We start from the raw sequence: 18,191 nt of genomic DNA, 5'->3' as shown, positions 1-18,191 counted from the left end.
CTAAAACATATATATTACATTGTTAATGTTCTTTCTTACTCAATAGTTCTACTTGGTGATTTAAAAAAGACGCAACAGATACTCTTTTTATTTCTAACATTAAAACAAACCAGTACATTTAGTATGGGAGAAAAGTGCTTAACTTTTGGCACAGAATACATTCCTCAAACAGGCATTCAGTTCAGCTATGCTACCTATCTCTTTAGTATACCTCAAAAATTATTTAATCAAAGGGGACCCAATTTGTAGGAGTAGTCTGGATGACAAAGACATGTATCCCTTATAGATACTGGGCTTGACTATCAATTGTACTCCAGGGAACAAATTTTTAGGTTGCTGCTACCTTTCACTGGATTTCAGCTATTGTGAAAAGCCTGGATCACATATTTCCAAACATACACCTTTGCTGTTCAAACAAAAGAACTCTAAGCAATCAACCTAAATAAAATCATTTAAAAATTATGTAGCTTTATCTGTAACACTGAAGTGTCAGCATGTAACAGAGAGTCTCCACTTCCCATTTGTAACCTAATCAGGAAACCATATTTGGGATGCCACAAGCTATTTTTTTGTGTGAGAAAAAATTCTAATGTTGAAGAAAACAATGGTCCATGGTACTCTGATCTGACCTGGTGCACACAAGCTGATTTACTAACCTTTCAGACTTCAGATACAAGTGTCTGAAGATCATAACTTTTTGTGATTTCTTGATCTAATAAAAGGTATCATCTCTGAACCAAGAGGTATAGAGTTTTGTATTTCTGAGGATCATGAATGTATTTGCCTTTCCATATAGGAGCAATTTTACCATCTTTGCACTCCCTTATGCATGAAGAAGGGTGTGCGTGCCCAAAAGCTTGCAAACAAAGAATCTGTTTTGCAACTATCTAGCTGGTCTAATAAAAGGCATCACCTCCCCAACAGTTCTGAGGATCAGGAATTAGTTTTCCCTATTTGAAAAAGGTTTGGCCAACTTCTACTGACCCTTTGCAGGGAGAAACTAGGCCTGAAACAACAGGGTAAAAGCTTGTCACCAAGCATGCTCAAGCCTGCAGTGAATTAAGCTTTCCCCAGTTTGCCTGAAAACTGCTTATAAAAAGAACAAGAGAACTAGGGGAGCACCAGATAGCCTGAACTGAGGCTCAGGCCCAGGTAACAGCCTCCCTACAAGCAACCTAATTCCCAAGTCCCGTATGTCTCTATTCCTACTACAACGACCCCGCGCGACACGCTTTGAGGCGGAACCCACGGCACAGGGACAACCCCCACAGCAACACCCTTCCGCGCGCAAGCGCACGCAGTCCTGATCGCCACTACGGCGCATGCGCACTCTTATCAACTACACTCTATACACGCCTGCGCATGCAGCCAAGACCGGCTTTTCTGGCACATGCGCAGCACCGCTGTCGCTTCCCACTTCCGGCGTCTCCCTACTGTTTCCGGGTCACGCGCCCGGTGGAATCACGAAGCTGTTACAGCAGCTGCTGATTTTGTCCTGGTTGTTGGAGTGGTGGCGGCACGGGTTGGCTCCGGCTCCGGCTTCTCGTCGGCCCTGGGGGCATTGCTGGATCTGCAGGAGGTGGAGGTGGGGCCGGGGCCGGGGCCGGGGCTGGGTTGGGCTTTCTCAGGGCGTCCCTCGGCCGCGCTAAGCGTGTTGTTGCCGGTGCCGCGTCTGGAGCCCTTGACCCTCCTGCCCTGCTCTCCGGGCGCCTGTGGGCCGGGAGCTTCCACCCCGGTGTGGGAGGCAGTTGAGCCCCAGGGCTGCAGCCAGCTGAGCCTGGGTCCGTGCTGCCCTCAGTAGCTGGGAAAGGGCTTTGAGAGGCCCCTGTCGCTTAGCCGAGGCTCATGACTGGTAGATGTGCTGCTGTCCCTGGGGCGGGTGTGCCTATCCTGAAGTACAAGCACAGTGTGGCATGTGGCTCCAACTAGCCCTGCCTGTGGCATATGGTGGTAGGGGGGACTGGGAACAGCAGCAGATAGGGTGGGAGACTGCAGCAACCCCTGGTAAGGCACCCCTCTTCACTTGTGGCACCTGCCATAAAGGTGGGATCCCACTGCTGTGAAAGCACATGCAGTGCTTGCTGAGACTGGAGACTGCCAGAAAAGCAGGGAAAGCATGGGGCTGGGGGAGCATTGTATTTTATTTCTGTCAGTGACGTGATGCAATAGGAGAGAATTGTGTAGCACTGGAATGTGGCTGCAGCGCATCTGCCTGCTGCTGCTGCTTGGGGCATAGTAAGGCTAGCTGAAGAGGCAGCACATGGTTTGCTAAGGCACTGTGGGATTGCTGGGGCTATAGGAAGTTTTTAGTAAAGGGAAATTAGTATCAGGCATTTGAATTTGGACCCATTTTATATGATGCCTGTCTGCAGCTCCATTACTCACAACTTGCCTGGGAAGTGAATGAAAGAAGTGGGTAATAAGGAATATAAGCTGCTTTGGTAACAAGCTCTTCATTACCTGTTAAAAGGAACAGGTGTTTGCCTACAAAAGTATGAGGTTCAGTCGCATCATGTTGGCTCCTTTAAAACTGACCACTTAAATTAGCCAAGAGTATCAGTGTCTGCCAGTCACAGGTTGAAACTGGCTTGTCTGAAGTCAGGACATGCTTAATTCAGTTGTCAACCAAAAAAACCTCTAAAGCAGAAGAAAATGTGGCATAGCCTGAAATTTGCATCCTTTTCACAGAATAAAACAGTTTATATCTTCAGACTTTATACTCTTGGACTTTAAGTACACAAGTATAATTACTCTTTCCTGTTGTCTAGATTTTGATTTTTAATCTGTGGACATGGCTTTTGCACATAAATTAATTTGTGGGTTTTTCATATTGTATGAAGAATGAATCTTTAACTACCCCCCACAAATAATGGTTGGTGTTCAAGCCTGAATTGCAGTGGTGTTAAAAAAGCTGAGATATTAAGATCTAGCTATAACTGGAAAACTGCTATGTTGTGATCTGCTAAAAAATTGAATATCCCAGTGTAAGTGTACAAAGGCTTTGACTAGTAAAAACTTGGCTGAAGTACTGGTCTTTCCCTGTAATGAGGCGGGATTTAACTGCTTGTTTTTGCTTAACAATTGACAGAGAAAACAGTAATACAGAGGTGTGTTTTGCCATCTCTTTGTAAATGAAATTCACCCAACATTCAACCTGTTATGGAAAAGGATGATGTTGACATTTTTTAAAACAAAAAGCTTATCAAAGGAAGCTTTTTCCTTAGAGGAGGGTAACTGCTGGTTGTTCACTAGATAACTGCTAGAGAAAATACCAAAACTGCCCCCATTTTTCTGGAGGGATGTATATTAAAGCTTCAGTCCTGCAAACACTCATTGGGTCCCACCAAGTTTAGTAGAAGCACTCATAAAACTACTTGGTATTAAATGGAGCAGACATTTAAGATTCCCAAACTGTATAGGCTCTAGAGCTCTGGGTTTCAAAAGTGATATCTTGTTGTGATCTTTCCAGTTTTGGTCTGAAGAAGGCATTTTAATTAACAAATATAAAAAATAGCTAACACTAAGAATTTCTTTTGTAGGCTGTCTTACTCTTTGAAGTGGTCCAGAATGTTGAAATTTGGTTGAATTGGCCTAGTCAAGACTGCTTACTTTATTCTTGCATTGAGACAATAGTATGGTCTTTGTATTCTCAGTGTTCCATTGTAAGTGTAAATTTGGGGAAGGGTTTTTTTAAGGTCTTGGACCATCTAAGAAGAAACTAAACTAATTCAATTTCAATCTGTATATGTATCATGTGATGCTAACTGCTTCTCACACATTCCACAGATTTAATCCTAACTTCCCCTGTTAGCTGCTTGCCACCAGAATGAGACTTGTAATTCTTGAAGATTATGACCAGGCTAGTGAATGGGCTGCAAAATACATTTGTAACCGTATTATCCAGTTCAAGCCAAGTGAAGGAAAATATTTTACACTTGGTCTACCAACAGGTAAAATGCTCATAATTGAGGGCAAACAGATGTATTTGTTTTGTGCTTAGTCAGCAGCAATCCTTTGCTTGATTGTATAATCAAATGTTATGCAGTACAAAACACAGATATTCCCCAAAATTAGATTCCTCAGATTTATGTGCATATAGCTGCAGTAATGACTGTGCAGAGCCTCTGAGGTGCTCTGGTGGTCTGCACCTTTTATTTTTAAAAGGTGCCATATCTGCAGTCATCTTCCCAGGGTTGATGATATGCTCCAGGTGATGCAGGGGTGGCTTAGCTCAGTTGGCTACAGCATGATGGTAATAGCACCAAGGTTGCAGATTTGATCCTGGTTGGGTTAAATGATCTCTTGAGGTCCCTTCTTACCTTACTTCTCTATGAAAGAGATGTGCCTTTTGGAGTGAAGGCTGCAGTAAACAGCTGAACATCTTGTTCTTAATTGGCAACCTGTTAAAAATCACCTGGATACCAAAATCTTGGTGGTTCTACTGTATTCTTTTAAATACTTCATAGGGAAGTGTTGTTGAAGCTTGACAACATGCTAGTCAGTAACAGTTTTTCAGAATCCTCTCGAAATGTAATAGGTTCTTAAACCTGTTACAGTAGTAGAAGCCAACTTTGGAAGACTTCATACTTTTGCATATGCATCTAAAAATGTGCCTTACTGGCATATGAAGCAAAAGAATAACACAATTATTTAATATAGGGAGTACGCCACTGGGATGCTACAAAAAGCTGATAGAATATCACAAGAACGGAGATCTCTCGTTCAAATACGTAAAGACTTTCAACATGGATGAATATGTCGGTAAGCTCTGAAGTTGCAAATGTTGAGAGGCTCAGTTTATAGTTTAAATGTGGTAGAAAAGATATCTTGTGGTTAAAGCACAAAACTGAGATTTGAGGAGCGTATTTGTCATGGCTTGGTTTTTTGTTTTTTAACTCCCAAGTCAGCTTCTAATTTTCCTCTGCAAAAAAAAAAAAAAATGTGCAACTGACATGGCTGGTAAGGCTAAATTGTCACTGTGTAAGGATTTCAGTCACCTTACAGAATGTGCTGCAGAACAAAGTATTGAGCCTGATTTCCTCCAAGGTCCTTTACAAAACTTGGATATAATGTTATCCACTCCCTGGAATGACTATATCACATCCATGGCAGTTGAGAGAGAGGTCTGTTTTTTACAAGAGAATCATTTAAAACTCTTTATTTCATTTGATTGTTCTGGTGAGAGAGATTTTTTGACATGGTGCATTTCTAATATAAAATATAAATACTATATATGTAAATCCAAGCGTAATTTTGGTTGGTTCAGTTGGCTCACAGTAATCTGAATTTCACTTTAAACCATTTCAGGGCTTCCCAGAAATCATCCTGAGAGTTACCACTCCTATATGTGGAATAATTTCTTTAAGCATATTGATATAGACCCTAATAACGCTCATATCCTGGATGGGAATGCTCTGGACTTGCAAGCAGAGTGTGATGCATTTGAAAAGAAAATTGAAGAGGCTGGGGGAATCGAACTGTTTGTTGGAGGTATGGGGAAATGCTCTAGCAGTGATCAGTTGTGGCTAATAAGTGGACTGAATCCTTCATCGGGACTTTCAGAATTTTTATCTAAGAACTTTTACTTTGAAGCACAGATTTAAGAGTCTTTGATTACTGATATCAAGAATCAGTTTGAATGTGAAGATGCAGAGAGTCCAATTTGTGGTAACTAACAGGTCTAAATAAACTTGAGTTCTAACTGTTGGGTGTGGGGTGGGAGGGAATAAGATATGATTATGAAGAATGGTGAGGCAGTGCAGTGCAGAGGCAGTTCATTGTTTCTGAGATTATTTTAAAGCTTAGAAATGATTGATTCTTTTCTGCTTTGTAAAGGCATTGGTCCAGATGGTCACATTGCTTTCAATGAGCCAGGATCAAGTCTGTCTTCAAGAACAAGGTTAAAAACTTTAGCGATGGACACCATTTTGGCAAATGCTAAGTATTTTGATGGAGATTTATCTAAAGTACCAACTATGGCATTAACAGTCGGTGTGGGTACAGTGATGGATGCTAGAGAAGTAAGAGTTTTAATTCTAAGTACTGCTTTTTAAAAAATTTTATTTGCATGTATTTATATTCAGGACAGTACTATCAAAATTGTCTTTGAAATTTAAGATAAACTGAGAACTGTTTGCTTTTCAGGTAATGATTCTCATAACAGGTGCACACAAAGCTTTTGCCTTGTATAAGGCAATTGAAGAAGGGGTCAATCATATGTGGACAGTTTCTGCTTTCCAGCAGCACCCTCGCACTATCTTCGTATGTGATGAAGATGCTACTTTAGAACTAAGAGTTAAAACTGTGAAATATTTTAAAGGTGAGCACTGAATCAAAATAGAATAGTTGCCTTTGTTTGAATACTCAGTTTAAAAATGAAGTGGTTAAATCCTGGCCCTTCAGTGTAGCATGTATATTAGAAAAAATGGCTACAGTATTTGAAATATGAAACATTGAGCTTTGTAATTTTGAATGTAATACAGTGTTTAAAAAACTTAGCTGTGTTTCTTTCATGCACAAAGAACAGTACAGAATCTGTGATGTTCAAAGAAAATTTGTCAGGGACATGGTCTCTCTCCCTGTTTTAAGTTTATACACTTAGCCATATGCCCCTTCACTTTACTTTAAAAATACTGGAAAGTGAAATTCAGGTTTTTATTGATAAACTTGATACAAGACAGACTTATCCCAAATGGTTAACATTTTTGCTGTAGTGTTTCTCCAACTTGCTTATTTGCCTTATCTGCTTATTGTGCTTAATAAGCTAAAATGTTGGTCCCCAGAAGCTCAACGTGTGACAAAGAGGTTGGAATGACTTAAGGACAGCTTGCCTAATCGGGCATTTGTATAACCGAATATCCACTATTTCATAAATTGTCTTATCCAAGATGTACACGGTTTTACATGCTGCATTTTGATTTATTTCACTGAAAACTACTTTATTGATATTTTATATATTGATCCTTAACTTGCTTCTACTAATTGAATGGCTTTTTAATGTTATGGTGAAAGTTGCTACTTAACAAACTTGTTTCATTTTGATCTATAGCAGATAAACCTGATGAGGCCAGGGAGACAAAGTTGGGAAAATAATGTAGTTAGAAACTAAAGTTGTAGGGATTTGGGGAAGGAAGGGTGGGACTTGGTTTTGTTTTAATTGCAATATTATTTTGTTTGTGTAGGGTCCGCTTGTTACTGTGAGTTAGGCTGGTGGCTTTCTGTCTTTTTAAAATTGCTTCCCGGTCCAGAGATTGATTTGGACACTACCAATTTTAAAAGCAAACCAACATTTGGTACTGACGTATAACCACTGGCTTGATATTTTATACATGGGCATCTCATTGATCTATTCCATCTTTTTATTATGGTTTTGCATTTAAAAAAATCTGTCTTTATCTACTGATCTGTCTTAATTGCTGAGCTACTCTTATTGTGAATGTTTAATCTAAATTTGCCAGAATTACTTCATGAATTGAATATTTTCCCTCCTTCCACTATGCAAAATGTTATGAAGGTTCTTGAATAATGGATTTGTCACCTAACAGACTTACTAATATATAACTAGTAGACTTGTGACACTGATATGACCACTGCTTTGAAGAAGCAAAGGGCTATATGGAAAACTTATTTTGTACCCTTTCATAAACTGAATAGGATATTACTACTAGAATTTTTACTATTGACTGATTTGTAAAATAAGGTTGTGTAAAGTTTTAAATGGGGCCACCATAGAAAGGCAGTAGCAGCCCTAGCCATTTTGGAAACTATACGCCAACTGTGAACTCTTTTCACTACCTAAATGACTTCAAAATGGAATATCCATTTTTCACTATCTCAAAACTTGGTTACTGTGTTCTTGAAATAACCAGTAATAAAAGGAAAATCTCAGGAGGCATGAACTGGGGAGAATCTTTGGCCTGCAGTGCACATGGTTAACATGAGTAGGGAAATCCCTAAAATCTGTTTGACATTTAAGTCTAGGTACAGGCATTCAAAAAGCCCAAAATGGAATTGATCTAGTTTTTCTGGGCTTGTCTACACATTCAATTTAATGTGCTTTAGGTCATGCATGTTAAAATCCATTACCTCCATTGTAAGGTACTAGAAAAATGTGCGTTAGCTAATGCACATTAAAATAGGCTAAAGCATGTTTGTTTTTTTTTTGTGATTTAACATGCATTAAAATAGGCTAATGTACATTTAACGTGCACATGTAGACATGCCCATTGTAAGCACCATAGCTCAGATCATTAGCAAACAGAACACACGTTTGCCCTTTGGGGAGAGGTGAGAGGGAAAATCTTAGACCAGATTCTGCCACTTAAACCTGTGTTTGTGCATCAAACTTCTGTTCTGCTAAGGATATAGACCAGTTTCCAATCACTTCTACTGGTAAAAGTGTAATGCCTGGCCTATGATGGCAGATATAAACTAGAAAAAACCCAAGGTGCTGGTGCTGCATAAAGTGGCTTTTCACATCATTGCTTAGTTATCATTAAAACTGCATAGGGAACTGACTAAAGGAATTGCAGTTACTACAGCAATGTGTAAGTTGGCCTCAATATGTGCATGTATTATGTTTTATATTTATAGACTCTTTAATATAAGACACAGAATGCGCCATGTTACTGAACCAAAGTCAAGGGCCCTAACTTTAATTTCCTTACTGTTCAATTGAAAACACTAATATGAGTTTCTTATGCAGGTGTAACTTTGATGGAGATAGATGAGTTGTATTGTAATAAGGTAATTCTAAACTGGATGAACAATTAAAAAATAACACATACAACAAACATTAGCCAGTGCTATGGTTCACCTCCTTTGGTTCAAGGTAGAATAGTCTTTAACGGTTGTTAACTTTGATAAAAAGCAGCTGAAATTGTGTTGAGGTCAGTCTGGTACTGATGTTGGCAAGCCTGGAAACTTAAGCTGCCATGACAGATGCTGAAAAAATAAGTTATACTCTGAAACACCCCAAAATTGGGTGACCTTCCACTTCCTCTCCCATTGCTCCTTTGAGAAGTGTTAACAAGCTTTGTTTTTGATGTATGACTTGTAACAGCATCTCTAGCTCGTGAATGTCTGTTGAAAAGAGATCTACGGTATAAAACTGAGACACCAATGTCCAACGTATTGAATCTACATGGGGGTTTTTGATCTTTCCAGTCACTCTGGTCTTTTTGTTCTGCAAGCCTCAGGGCATGGGAAGCTTATTAATAGACATCTTCACAAATAGTAATTAGGGCTGCATGAAGCTTTGGTTCCTGATTTGATTCGGTGCCTAAATCCGGCTAGAATTAGGAAACCCTTTTAATCTCTCCAAATTTAATCAAAACCCTCTGAATCAAGGTACCAGGTAATTCGTGAATACTGCAATGGTAAGGTGGGGATGGAGCTCGCGGGGCTCCCCAGCGTGTTCAGTAGCAGACCCAAAAGTGGACCAGGAGCACTTCCGGGTTTGCTGCAGAGCACGCCTCTTCCCCGCCCCCCCAGGACATTCCATCCTCCATCCACCTGAGCATTTGCAGCATTCACGAGCCGCACCTGGTACCTCAAGGTATGTCAAAAAAAACATTTAAAGCTGTGTCTGTGTCTGAATCGCTGATTTGTATCTAATATGGCCCGTTTCACACACCCATAATAGTAATCTTTCATGTCACGATCCAGACCACTTTGGAGCATCATCAGACTAGTATATGATGCAATTCCTGGTCGTCATAAATCATGGAATAAAGGAATTGTGTAGCGCATGTATTGCAGTCAGTTTAACTTCTGTCCCAGAAGAGGAACCAGTGCATCTGTGTACTCCAAAATCCAGTTGAAATTGGAGGCTAAAAACTGATTGGCAGTAATAGTCAACTGCTGGATACAGCTGAAACGTTGAATTTCCTAGTGGTGTCTTGAGTTGGTTTATTCCAGAAATACATAGTATGGATATATCACTTTGGGGCATTTAGGAACTTTCACTGCCCTTTCTGCTTAATCTCTACTTCTACTAACTGCCTGCATAAAATTGGTTTTTCTAAAAGTGCTTTTGAGTAGTCATTCTGCTTTCTCTGCTAATTTAGTGGACTGTTAAATGTATTTACTTGTAGAAAAATAAATGGAGAATGTGTGCTGACTTTTACATTAGCTGCTTTTTCCCCCCTAAGGTTTAATGCATGTGCACAATAAACTTGTGGATCCATTGTACAGTATGAAAGAGAACTGAAGGAGGAATTGAGGAGGAACTTCACATGGGTGAACACACCAACTACTTTTAGGTAGCAGATGAATTTACTGCTATGCAATATACTGAAAACTGGCTAAATTGGGGAATATTAGGTACTGTAATTTTTTTAAGGTCCAATATTTATACAGTCACATTCCGTATCTATGATGATGTGTTTGTACATTTTGCTATAACTTTTTGGTATCTTGAGTTTAGCAAATAAAAATGGAAGTTGCTTGTTATAAGAAATGGCAAATGGAGTACTCTATATAGCACAGCAATGTAATGTGTTGGAGTAAATGGAATCTTGGTTCAAGCATTGTAATCTTAGTTCCAATAGTGCAAAACTACACTCCTCGTTCTAGTTTTTAGAGGCAAAACAATTTTGGCCTCTCCATTGTCAACTGGTATGGACTTGTAAATTGCACGTTTTTTTTACTATGAAATGCTGTTTACATATCTCAAATGCACACTGAGCTTTTGCACTTGGTTGCCTTAAACTTATCTTACTCTAATTGCTCTTGAACATTTCCTAAGTACTACTGCACAAAATTCAGGCAAATGAAAAAAACAAACAAACATGGAAACAGTGCCTAAAAATGCAGCTGCCCCCTTCAAAAACTTTATTTTACAATTTTGTACATACCAGATTTCTGCCCAAGCACTTTTTTTCTTTGTTACATGTTACAAATTAATTTAGCATTTTTCTATGGTTAGTAATTATGAGCTTTGTAAATGAGGAAACATGTTAAGTGGTTTTTTGTTTTTAAGACAAGAATTTAGTTGCTTCAGTGATGTGATAATATAACCTCTTTGCAATTATTTAATGTAATAGTCTACAAAAGGTCATTGTATTAAAACAAGTCTATCTGTTACTGAGCCACTTTGCAGTAGAATAATTATTTTGCATTGTATTGTTATAATTGTTGAACACTCTACGTTCTTGCTCTGAGTAAAGCTTATGTACACAAACTGAAAATGTCTAAACTTTTGTTTTGTTGAACATAAAGGGGGGCTAAAGAGCAGACTAGTTTTCAGTGAGTTGTAGTGAAAGGATACTTTTGTTCTCTTTTAGGTAAGAGGACAGTTAATCTCATCCCAGGCCAGCTCCTCAAAAACATAGTATAAAAATAGCGGTGCGGGCCAGCCTTTTTGCTGGACATACCACTTATTAGCCCCACACTCCTTTCTGAGTGCCATTTCAGTCCCTTTCCCTTACCCAACCTGCTCAGCTTTCTGCTTCCTGCCTTGTGCTCCATAGCTAATCTACATTATCTGCCACGGGGTGGATCTATGCAAGATGTTTACTGCACAATTGACTATTTTAATGGTACAGACCTCTCAGGGTCTACTCATGTGCCCTTATTAGGATACATGAAACTAATAAACTCTGCAGCTTGTACATACAAGTACTATCCTGTTGCAGAGTTCTTGTCAACATCTACATGTGTGCTGTTGCATGCCAGCTGACTGAGGCATGAGAGTGCTTCAGCCCCTGAGCTGCTAGCCAGCTAGCCCCATCACCCTCATGCTCCAACTACCTCCTTCACAGCAGTTTGAGCATGGTCAGAGCAGCCCCAGGCTAGCCCCTGGGCCCCCTCAATGTGCTGCAGTCCAGATTACAACAACATGTAAACCATGTGCCAAGGAGCAATAAACTGCAGAGCAATAAGCTGTAATTTTATTACTACCTTCCATGGCATGTGTAAATGCACACACTGTGTACCTGTCCCCACACAAACCTGCTGTATGTTACACACACGCTGCCTGTCGCAGCAGTGTCACAGGTTAGCAACCCCCAGTATAAAGTAATTATTTAATTAAAGTACTTTGAGGATAAACAGACTTTAAAAATAAAGTAGTCAGTGTTCTTTTTGTGCTCCTTTTCATGCTTTATAAAACATTTGCTTGTGAAAATTACATTCTTGAAAGCTAAATTGAAAGCATTCCTTAACTACAAATGTGTCATACACAGGTAGGTTTATTACTGAATAGCCCTTTAGCAGCAGGCTGCCACTAAGTACAAGTAGGGAAACAGTAAATCTTACCAGTGTCAAAAAAATTAAATGAAACATTACCAGCCTCAAATACAAAGTTAAATTTCTTCTGAAGCCTGAAGCTAAACTTGCAGTAAGTGTATTCTAAAACTAGTAATATGGAAAAATAAGCAAGCTGTAACAAATAGCTATGCAGCTGGTAAGAGCACTACATAATACTTAATTCATTTCCAGAGCATCCTTCCAGGGTGTGTCTACACAAAGCACTTAATGCACAGTAGCCTAATAACACTGTGCAGTAGTATGCCAGGCAAAAACCACATCAATATGCTACTGTACAGTAAGTGTCGCTAAAAAAAAATCATGTGCCAGCATTACTGAACAATAACTCTATAGTTACTGTACATTGTGGTAGTACTTCATTAAGCAAGTTCTAAATTAGATGCTCAGTAACTACTGTACATTAATAAACATGTAGATGTATCCACAGAGACTTAATGGAACCCTTCTAGAATTTTTTTAGTTGAAATTTTTCAGGAGGGAAATAAAAACTAGCTTCTGCATTTCTTGCAGGAATAGCTATTTTCACAGGGCAAAGATTTATATAGGACCACTCTGTTCCTTTTTTTAATTCCACATTCAATCTTAGTTGTCCTCTACATGAACTTGCCTTTGTACTTTGTTCTGAATAACATCAATTACCAGAAACCTGTCTCAAAAAAGGAAGCATCTGTTTAGTGCTGAATTATGTTATAGAATAAGCCCACTTCATTCACTAAGACAATTGTTTTAATATCTTTGATAAGGTCCAACTCCATCCAACCTCTTGGCAATTCTCATCTTTCTTCTTACATTACCCATGTCTGAAATCTTTTTCTGGTTCAGTGATGATCTGGGCTATGTACAAGTGTTACATTTATATTGACCTAAACAAAGTTAGATGGACTTACATGCCTAGTCCTGCAGCCATTCACAGGGCTTTAAGTTGTCCCCAAAAGTGTGCCTGATCTAAATTAGTTTACTTTCAGGAAGTTATCCTTAAAAGTTAGTTCACTTGCTCTCCAAAGGGTTAACCTGAGGTAGCAAATGCCTGTGTTCACAATGCTGCCCTGGGGTTGGAAAAGCCCAACCACTTGCCACCCCCTTAAGCCTGTACTATTCCTGCCCACTAACCCTAATCAGGCTATTTTTAATCTTCCTGAATCAAACAATCAGCCCACCCCCAATTTCTTACTTGAAGGAAGCCACCTAAATTTAAGCTGGGTATAAACATTTGTACATGCATCTCTTCATCAAAGGTAAGCTGCTCTTCAGAAACACCAATCCTGTAGTTTTTTTTTGTAATGAGTATGTTTCCTGATCTATATGTAATATGTTGGAGAACTAACCACTCCAAGAATTAAAAAGATCTGTCTATGTCCAGAACTGACCCTATCCCTCTATTTAATAGCAGAATGTATAGAAGGCCTTAGCTCATGGGTCAGCAATCTATTTAGGCAGAATGTGAAAAACACCTGTAATCTTGACTTGTAATATGCTGGGATGCCAGGGGCGGACAGCATGGGAGCTAAGGGGCCCAATCCCTGTTGTGTGCTAGGGGCTGGGTTTATGCTTCCACATGCCAAGCAAAATGCCTTTGCATGCCACACGCTGGTAGGCATGCCAAGAGTTGCCTACCCCTGCCTTGGATGCTTCTCCCTGTTGCCCAGCTGAAGCAGCCCCTAGCACTGGCAGGTACAGGCTGCTGACTTTTTTTAGGTTCTTCCTAATACAGATAAGGAATAACCTGGCCCTGGTGTCTTTGCTGAAACTGTAATTGGGCTGGACAGAAGAACAGCTGAGCAATACTAACAGGATTTAAGGAACTTGATTGCATGTTCTCTTTATCTATTATTTGAAACACTAAAATTAGAATCCCTCAACTACTTAACCACATCCTGCTGTACTATATGGACTATTAGCTAAAAATAGCAACTTTAGCAAGTAAGTTGGACAATTATTATTTTGAGGTAACTATTCAATACAAGAAGAATAATTTTCTCAATAAGAAAATTACCTTGCTGCAATGACAGTTAATATACTAGAATTCTGTTTTATACAGTTGTATGATGCACTGCCCTGGTTCTTTCAGGCACAAGAAGTTTCCACAAGGTTAGACACAGCTTATTATTCATGGTGTTAGAATGAGTTATTTACTCAAATATTGGAAAGTATAAAATTTTAATCAAAATTATGTGGAAAAATATTTAGTTTTCAGTCATTCAAGTTTAATTTCCTAAGACCGTTTACAAGCATTTGTACATATTATCAAGTAGCACCTGGTAATAAAAAAACTGTAGTTTACAAAAATATATATACATGATTACAATAGTATCTCTGAATATGCAGGTACAACATTTCATATTACAAATCAAATACACCAGATGGAAGTTACACACCAATTCCCCCAGAAGTATTAAAGTATATTATTAGTCTCCAATTATTTGTTAGATTGTCTCTTTAGGACAGTTATAAAGGCATCTTTTGGCACTTCCACATTGCCAATTTTCCTCATCTTCTTCTTTCCCTCTGCTTGTTTCTTTAAAAGCTTCATTTTTCTTGAAATATCTCCACCATACTATTAAAGAGGAAAAAATAGTCTAAAAGTTATACTGTGCTATAATGCAAGTTTTAAAACTGTATTATGAAGTCTACCAGAGTCTCTCTTTTTTAAGTTAGTTTTATTATGTGTTGCTTATTAAGTCCCAATAGTCACCTCTTGGAAGGGAGAAGAGAGTCAGTTTAGGCAGTTCTATAGGTATGCACTATCAGTTTCCCCATCACACAGGTTGATCACATGCTGAATTTGCTCAATAGCTACAAAGACTAAGGGAAAGCAATCTTTACTTCTCTAAACTTATTTCTGGTCTTTTAGAGCCTTAAAAATCTAACAAGTGTTACTTTTTGTATAATTCTAGTCTATAAAGCTAAGCTTTACATCATTCAAACTACATTCTAAATTGATCACTGAAAATCAGTGTAAACCTGTCTATAAACTAGTGTCAGCTTGGGGACTTTCTTATATCACTGACTCGGGTGTGTGGGTGACTGCGTGTCACACACACCCCCCACTGAAAAACAGCCAACTTCTCTGAACTGTATTACAAGTATAGTAAAAGCACCAGGATGCAAAAAGACAATCACCACAATACATTTAGATTTATCTCTCTCCCTTTCCAGAAAGGCTCACAGTGGGTTACAATATGAGCACTCGTGGTGCTCTGGTGAGGTGCCGGAGGACTGGAAGAGGGCCAATGTGGTCCCTATCTTCAAAAAGGGAAAAAAAGAGGACCCAGGAAATTACAGGCCAGTTAGTCTTACCTCAATCCCGGGTAAGCTCTTTGAAAAAATTCTCCTGGCACACATCCAGGAGGGCCTTGCAGGGGAATGCATGCTCAGGGGCAACCAACATGGGTTCATCAGTGGCAGGTCTTGTCAGACCAACCTGGTGGCCTTTTACGATCAGGTCACCAAATCATTAGATGCAGGGGTTGCTGTGGATGTAGTCTTTCTGGACTTCCGGAAGGCTTTCGACACTGTCTCTCACCCTGTCCTCATCAAAAAGCTGGGAGACTGTGGTGTCGATGCCCACACAGTCAAATGGGTCGCCAACTGGTTGGAGGGCCGCACCCAGAAGGTGGTAGTGGATGGGTTCTTCTCGACCTGGAAGGACGTGGGCAGTGGGGTTCCGCAGGGCTCGGTCCTCGGGCCCGCACTGTTCAACATCTTCATCAGTGACTTGGATGAGGGGGTAGAAAGCACCCTGTTCAAGTTTGCTGATGACACTAAGATGTGGGGGGATGTGGGTGCACTAGAAGGGTGCAATAGGCTACAAGCTGACCTTGACAGGTTGCAACGGTGGGCGGATGAGAATAGGATGGGGTTTAACACTGATAAGTGCAAGGTGTTGCACATGGGGAGGAAGAACCGGCACCACACTTACAGGTTGGGGAACTCCCCTCTTGCCAGCACGGAGACGGAAAAGGATCTTGGAGTCGTCATTGACTCCACGATGAACATGGGCCGGCAGTGTGGGGAGGCAGTCAAGAAGGCCAACCGTACCCTGTCATGCATCCACAGATGCATCTCGAGCAGGTCCAGGGAGGTGATCCTCCCCTTCTATGCGGCACTGGTCAGGCCACAGCTGGAGTACTGCGTCCAGTTCTGGGTGCCACACTTCAAGAGGGACGTGGACGATATGGAAAGAGTCCAGAGGAGGGCCACTCGTATGATCAGGGGTCAGCAGGGCAAGCCTTATGAGGAGAGGCTACGGGACCTGAACCTGTTTAGCCTCCACAAGAGAAGGTTAAGGGGGGACCTTGTGGCCTGCTACAAACTGGTCAGGGGGGATCAGCAGGTATTGGGGGAGTCCCTGTTCCCCCGTGCGCTGCCAGGAGTGACCAGGAATAACGGTCACAAGTTGGCGGAGGGTAGGTTTAGATTAGATATTAGGAGGCGCTACTTCACAGTCAGGGCGGCTAGGGCCTGGAACCGGCTTCCAGGGGAAGTGGTGCAGGCTCCTAGCCTGGGGATTTTTAAAAGGAAGTTAGATGAGCACCTTGCCGGGGTCATCTGACCCCGGTGCTCTTTCCTGCCAAGGCAGGGGGTCGGACTTGATGATCTACCTAGGTCCCTTCCAACCCTAGCTACTATGAAACTATCCAAACAATCCACAAGAAAGAAAAACAAGCACAACCTCTTTGGCAGACACGGAAAGAGGCTCAAGGAAGTAGGTAGGTGGATCACATCCCTTTAGTGAAAGGATTTACATTTAAATGTGTTAGGATTTCCCCAACTGAAAAATACCTACACATTTTGCCAGGACATCCTTTCTGTAAGCTTTCAACCTGAAAGAGAAAATACCATATATTTTCTGCATGACTGGACATCTTAGGAAGTCCAGGCCCTCCACGAGGTGCCTTATTCTAACCCTTAAGAACATATGAAACAATACAACACAATCCTCAGATGGTTGGGCATGATTACCCAAATCAGTATCGGATTTAAACTACTCTAGTCCAAACTAAACTTGAAGGTTGCCTTTTAAACTCTGCCCATATTTTTTGGATTTTGCAGTTATTTATTCAAGAGTGTATGTTACGTAACTAAAATGTTATGATCTCTCTCTTTAAAAGCCACATCTTCAACTTTATCAAAGTAAGAGTAGTTTAAAAATGTATAATACTTTCACTAACCAAAAGCCAGCAATTTTTGGGTAGCCAAAAGAGTGTATTATTGCAATGAAGCAAGTTCACCATCTGCTAGATGAGTGAACATCTCAACCAAGGTGTCACAACACCCTAGAGTGCCCTGAGATCCTTTCAGGAGTGCCATGGAACAACCCAGAGATTTCAAACAGGAATCCATTGTTAAAAACATCCTGTCCTGCTGCAGCCTGAGTTCTTTGCAATAGAAATATTGCTATTATTTTTCCGTAGTCAAAGATGTGAAAAACTAAGAGCTGGCATTTACACCAAGGGATACCTTGGGTCTAGAAAAGTTGAGAACCATTTTATTAGAGATGACTAGTTGTTTAAAGGCATGCCGTGATTTCTACTGTTCATAAATTCTTTACATATTAAGAACCACTGGCATGATAACTTTTTTCGCTTGGATCCTCTATTGTCTGCAATTACTTGCCATAATCCAAATCCTAGTGTTTTGCAGCAACCAAAAAACTGAATTGGTATCATACCAAGCAACAATAGTCTGTTTTCAGTGGAGCCGGTTTTGTAGAAATGCCTTTTGTCCAGCCTGCACAGTGTTTCCTATGGAAGCAGCAGCTTGCAAAGGGATGGAAAACAGAAAAGAACTCTCCTGCCACTCATATTTCCAAGGTGCTAGGACCCTTTATTAAATGGAAGTCTAATCAAGGAAATTTTATCAGAGAAAACTATTTTGCTACATCCTAGAAGTAACTCCTTTGCCATCTGCTTCCAACTTAA

The 18,191-nt window shown here is 40.2% G+C and overlaps 2 protein-coding genes across 7 annotated transcripts in view; one reads left to right on the top strand and one right to left on the bottom strand.

The window, feature by feature from the left end:
* Nucleotides 1-1,434: 1,434 nt before the first annotated feature.
* On the top strand, nucleotides 1,435-10,529 carry GNPDA2 (glucosamine-6-phosphate deaminase 2). Of its 4 annotated transcripts, XM_090035870.1 has the most exons (8): nucleotides 1,435-1,585; nucleotides 3,540-3,662; nucleotides 3,787-3,950; nucleotides 4,660-4,761; nucleotides 5,308-5,490; nucleotides 5,836-6,020; nucleotides 6,145-6,319; nucleotides 10,152-10,529. In XM_090035870.1, the coding sequence occupies exons 3-8, from the start codon at nucleotides 3,827-3,829 to the stop codon at nucleotides 10,208-10,210; spliced, it is 828 nt and encodes a 275-aa protein (XP_089891996.1). In that variant the 5' UTR covers nucleotides 1,435-1,585; nucleotides 3,540-3,662; nucleotides 3,787-3,826; the 3' UTR covers nucleotides 10,211-10,529. The 4 variants fall into 4 exon arrangements, with proteins under 4 accessions (XP_089891996.1, XP_089891994.1, XP_089891998.1 ...); XM_090035868.1 differs by lacking the exon at nucleotides 3,540-3,662; XM_090035872.1 differs by lacking the exons at nucleotides 3,540-3,662; nucleotides 3,787-3,950.
* A 147-nt stretch (nucleotides 10,530-10,676) lies between these two features.
* The window catches only part of GUF1 (GTP binding elongation factor GUF1), a 45,464-nt gene continuing 37,949 nt past the window's right edge, over nucleotides 10,677-18,191 (bottom strand). For 2 of the 3 annotated variants that reach the window (XM_090035865.1, XM_090035866.1), the window contains exons 16-17: nucleotides 17,057-17,093; nucleotides 10,677-14,824 (exon numbers count right to left, since the gene is read on the bottom strand). In XM_090035865.1, coding sequence (XP_089891991.1) covers nucleotides 14,687-14,824; nucleotides 17,057-17,093 — 175 coding nt within the window. In that variant the 3' untranslated portion in view covers nucleotides 10,677-14,686. The remainder of the gene's footprint in view (nucleotides 14,825-17,056; nucleotides 17,094-18,191) is intronic. The other variant, XM_090035867.1, reaches the window with a different exon arrangement.

This window comes from Crocodylus siamensis, chromosome 2 (assembly GCF_052110815.1).
Source record: "Crocodylus siamensis isolate JL-2025a chromosome 2, ASM5211081v1, whole genome shotgun sequence".
NCBI lineage: Eukaryota > Metazoa > Chordata > Crocodylia > Crocodylidae > Crocodylus > Crocodylus siamensis.
The sequence above is the reverse complement of the archived record's forward strand: the minus strand, read 5'-3'. Positions and strand labels throughout refer to the sequence as shown.

Coding starts and splice junctions, on each gene's coding strand:
- GNPDA2 (XM_090035868.1), top strand. CDS start 3,827: ATGAGACTTGTAATTCTTGAAGATTATGACCAGGCTAGTGAATGGGCT. Junction 3,951..4,659: donor TACACTTGGTCTACCAACAG/GTAAAATGCTCA, acceptor TATTTAATATAG/GGAGTACGCCACTGGGATGC. Junction 4,762..5,307: donor CAACATGGATGAATATGTCG/GTAAGCTCTGAA, acceptor AAACCATTTCAG/GGCTTCCCAGAAATCATCCT.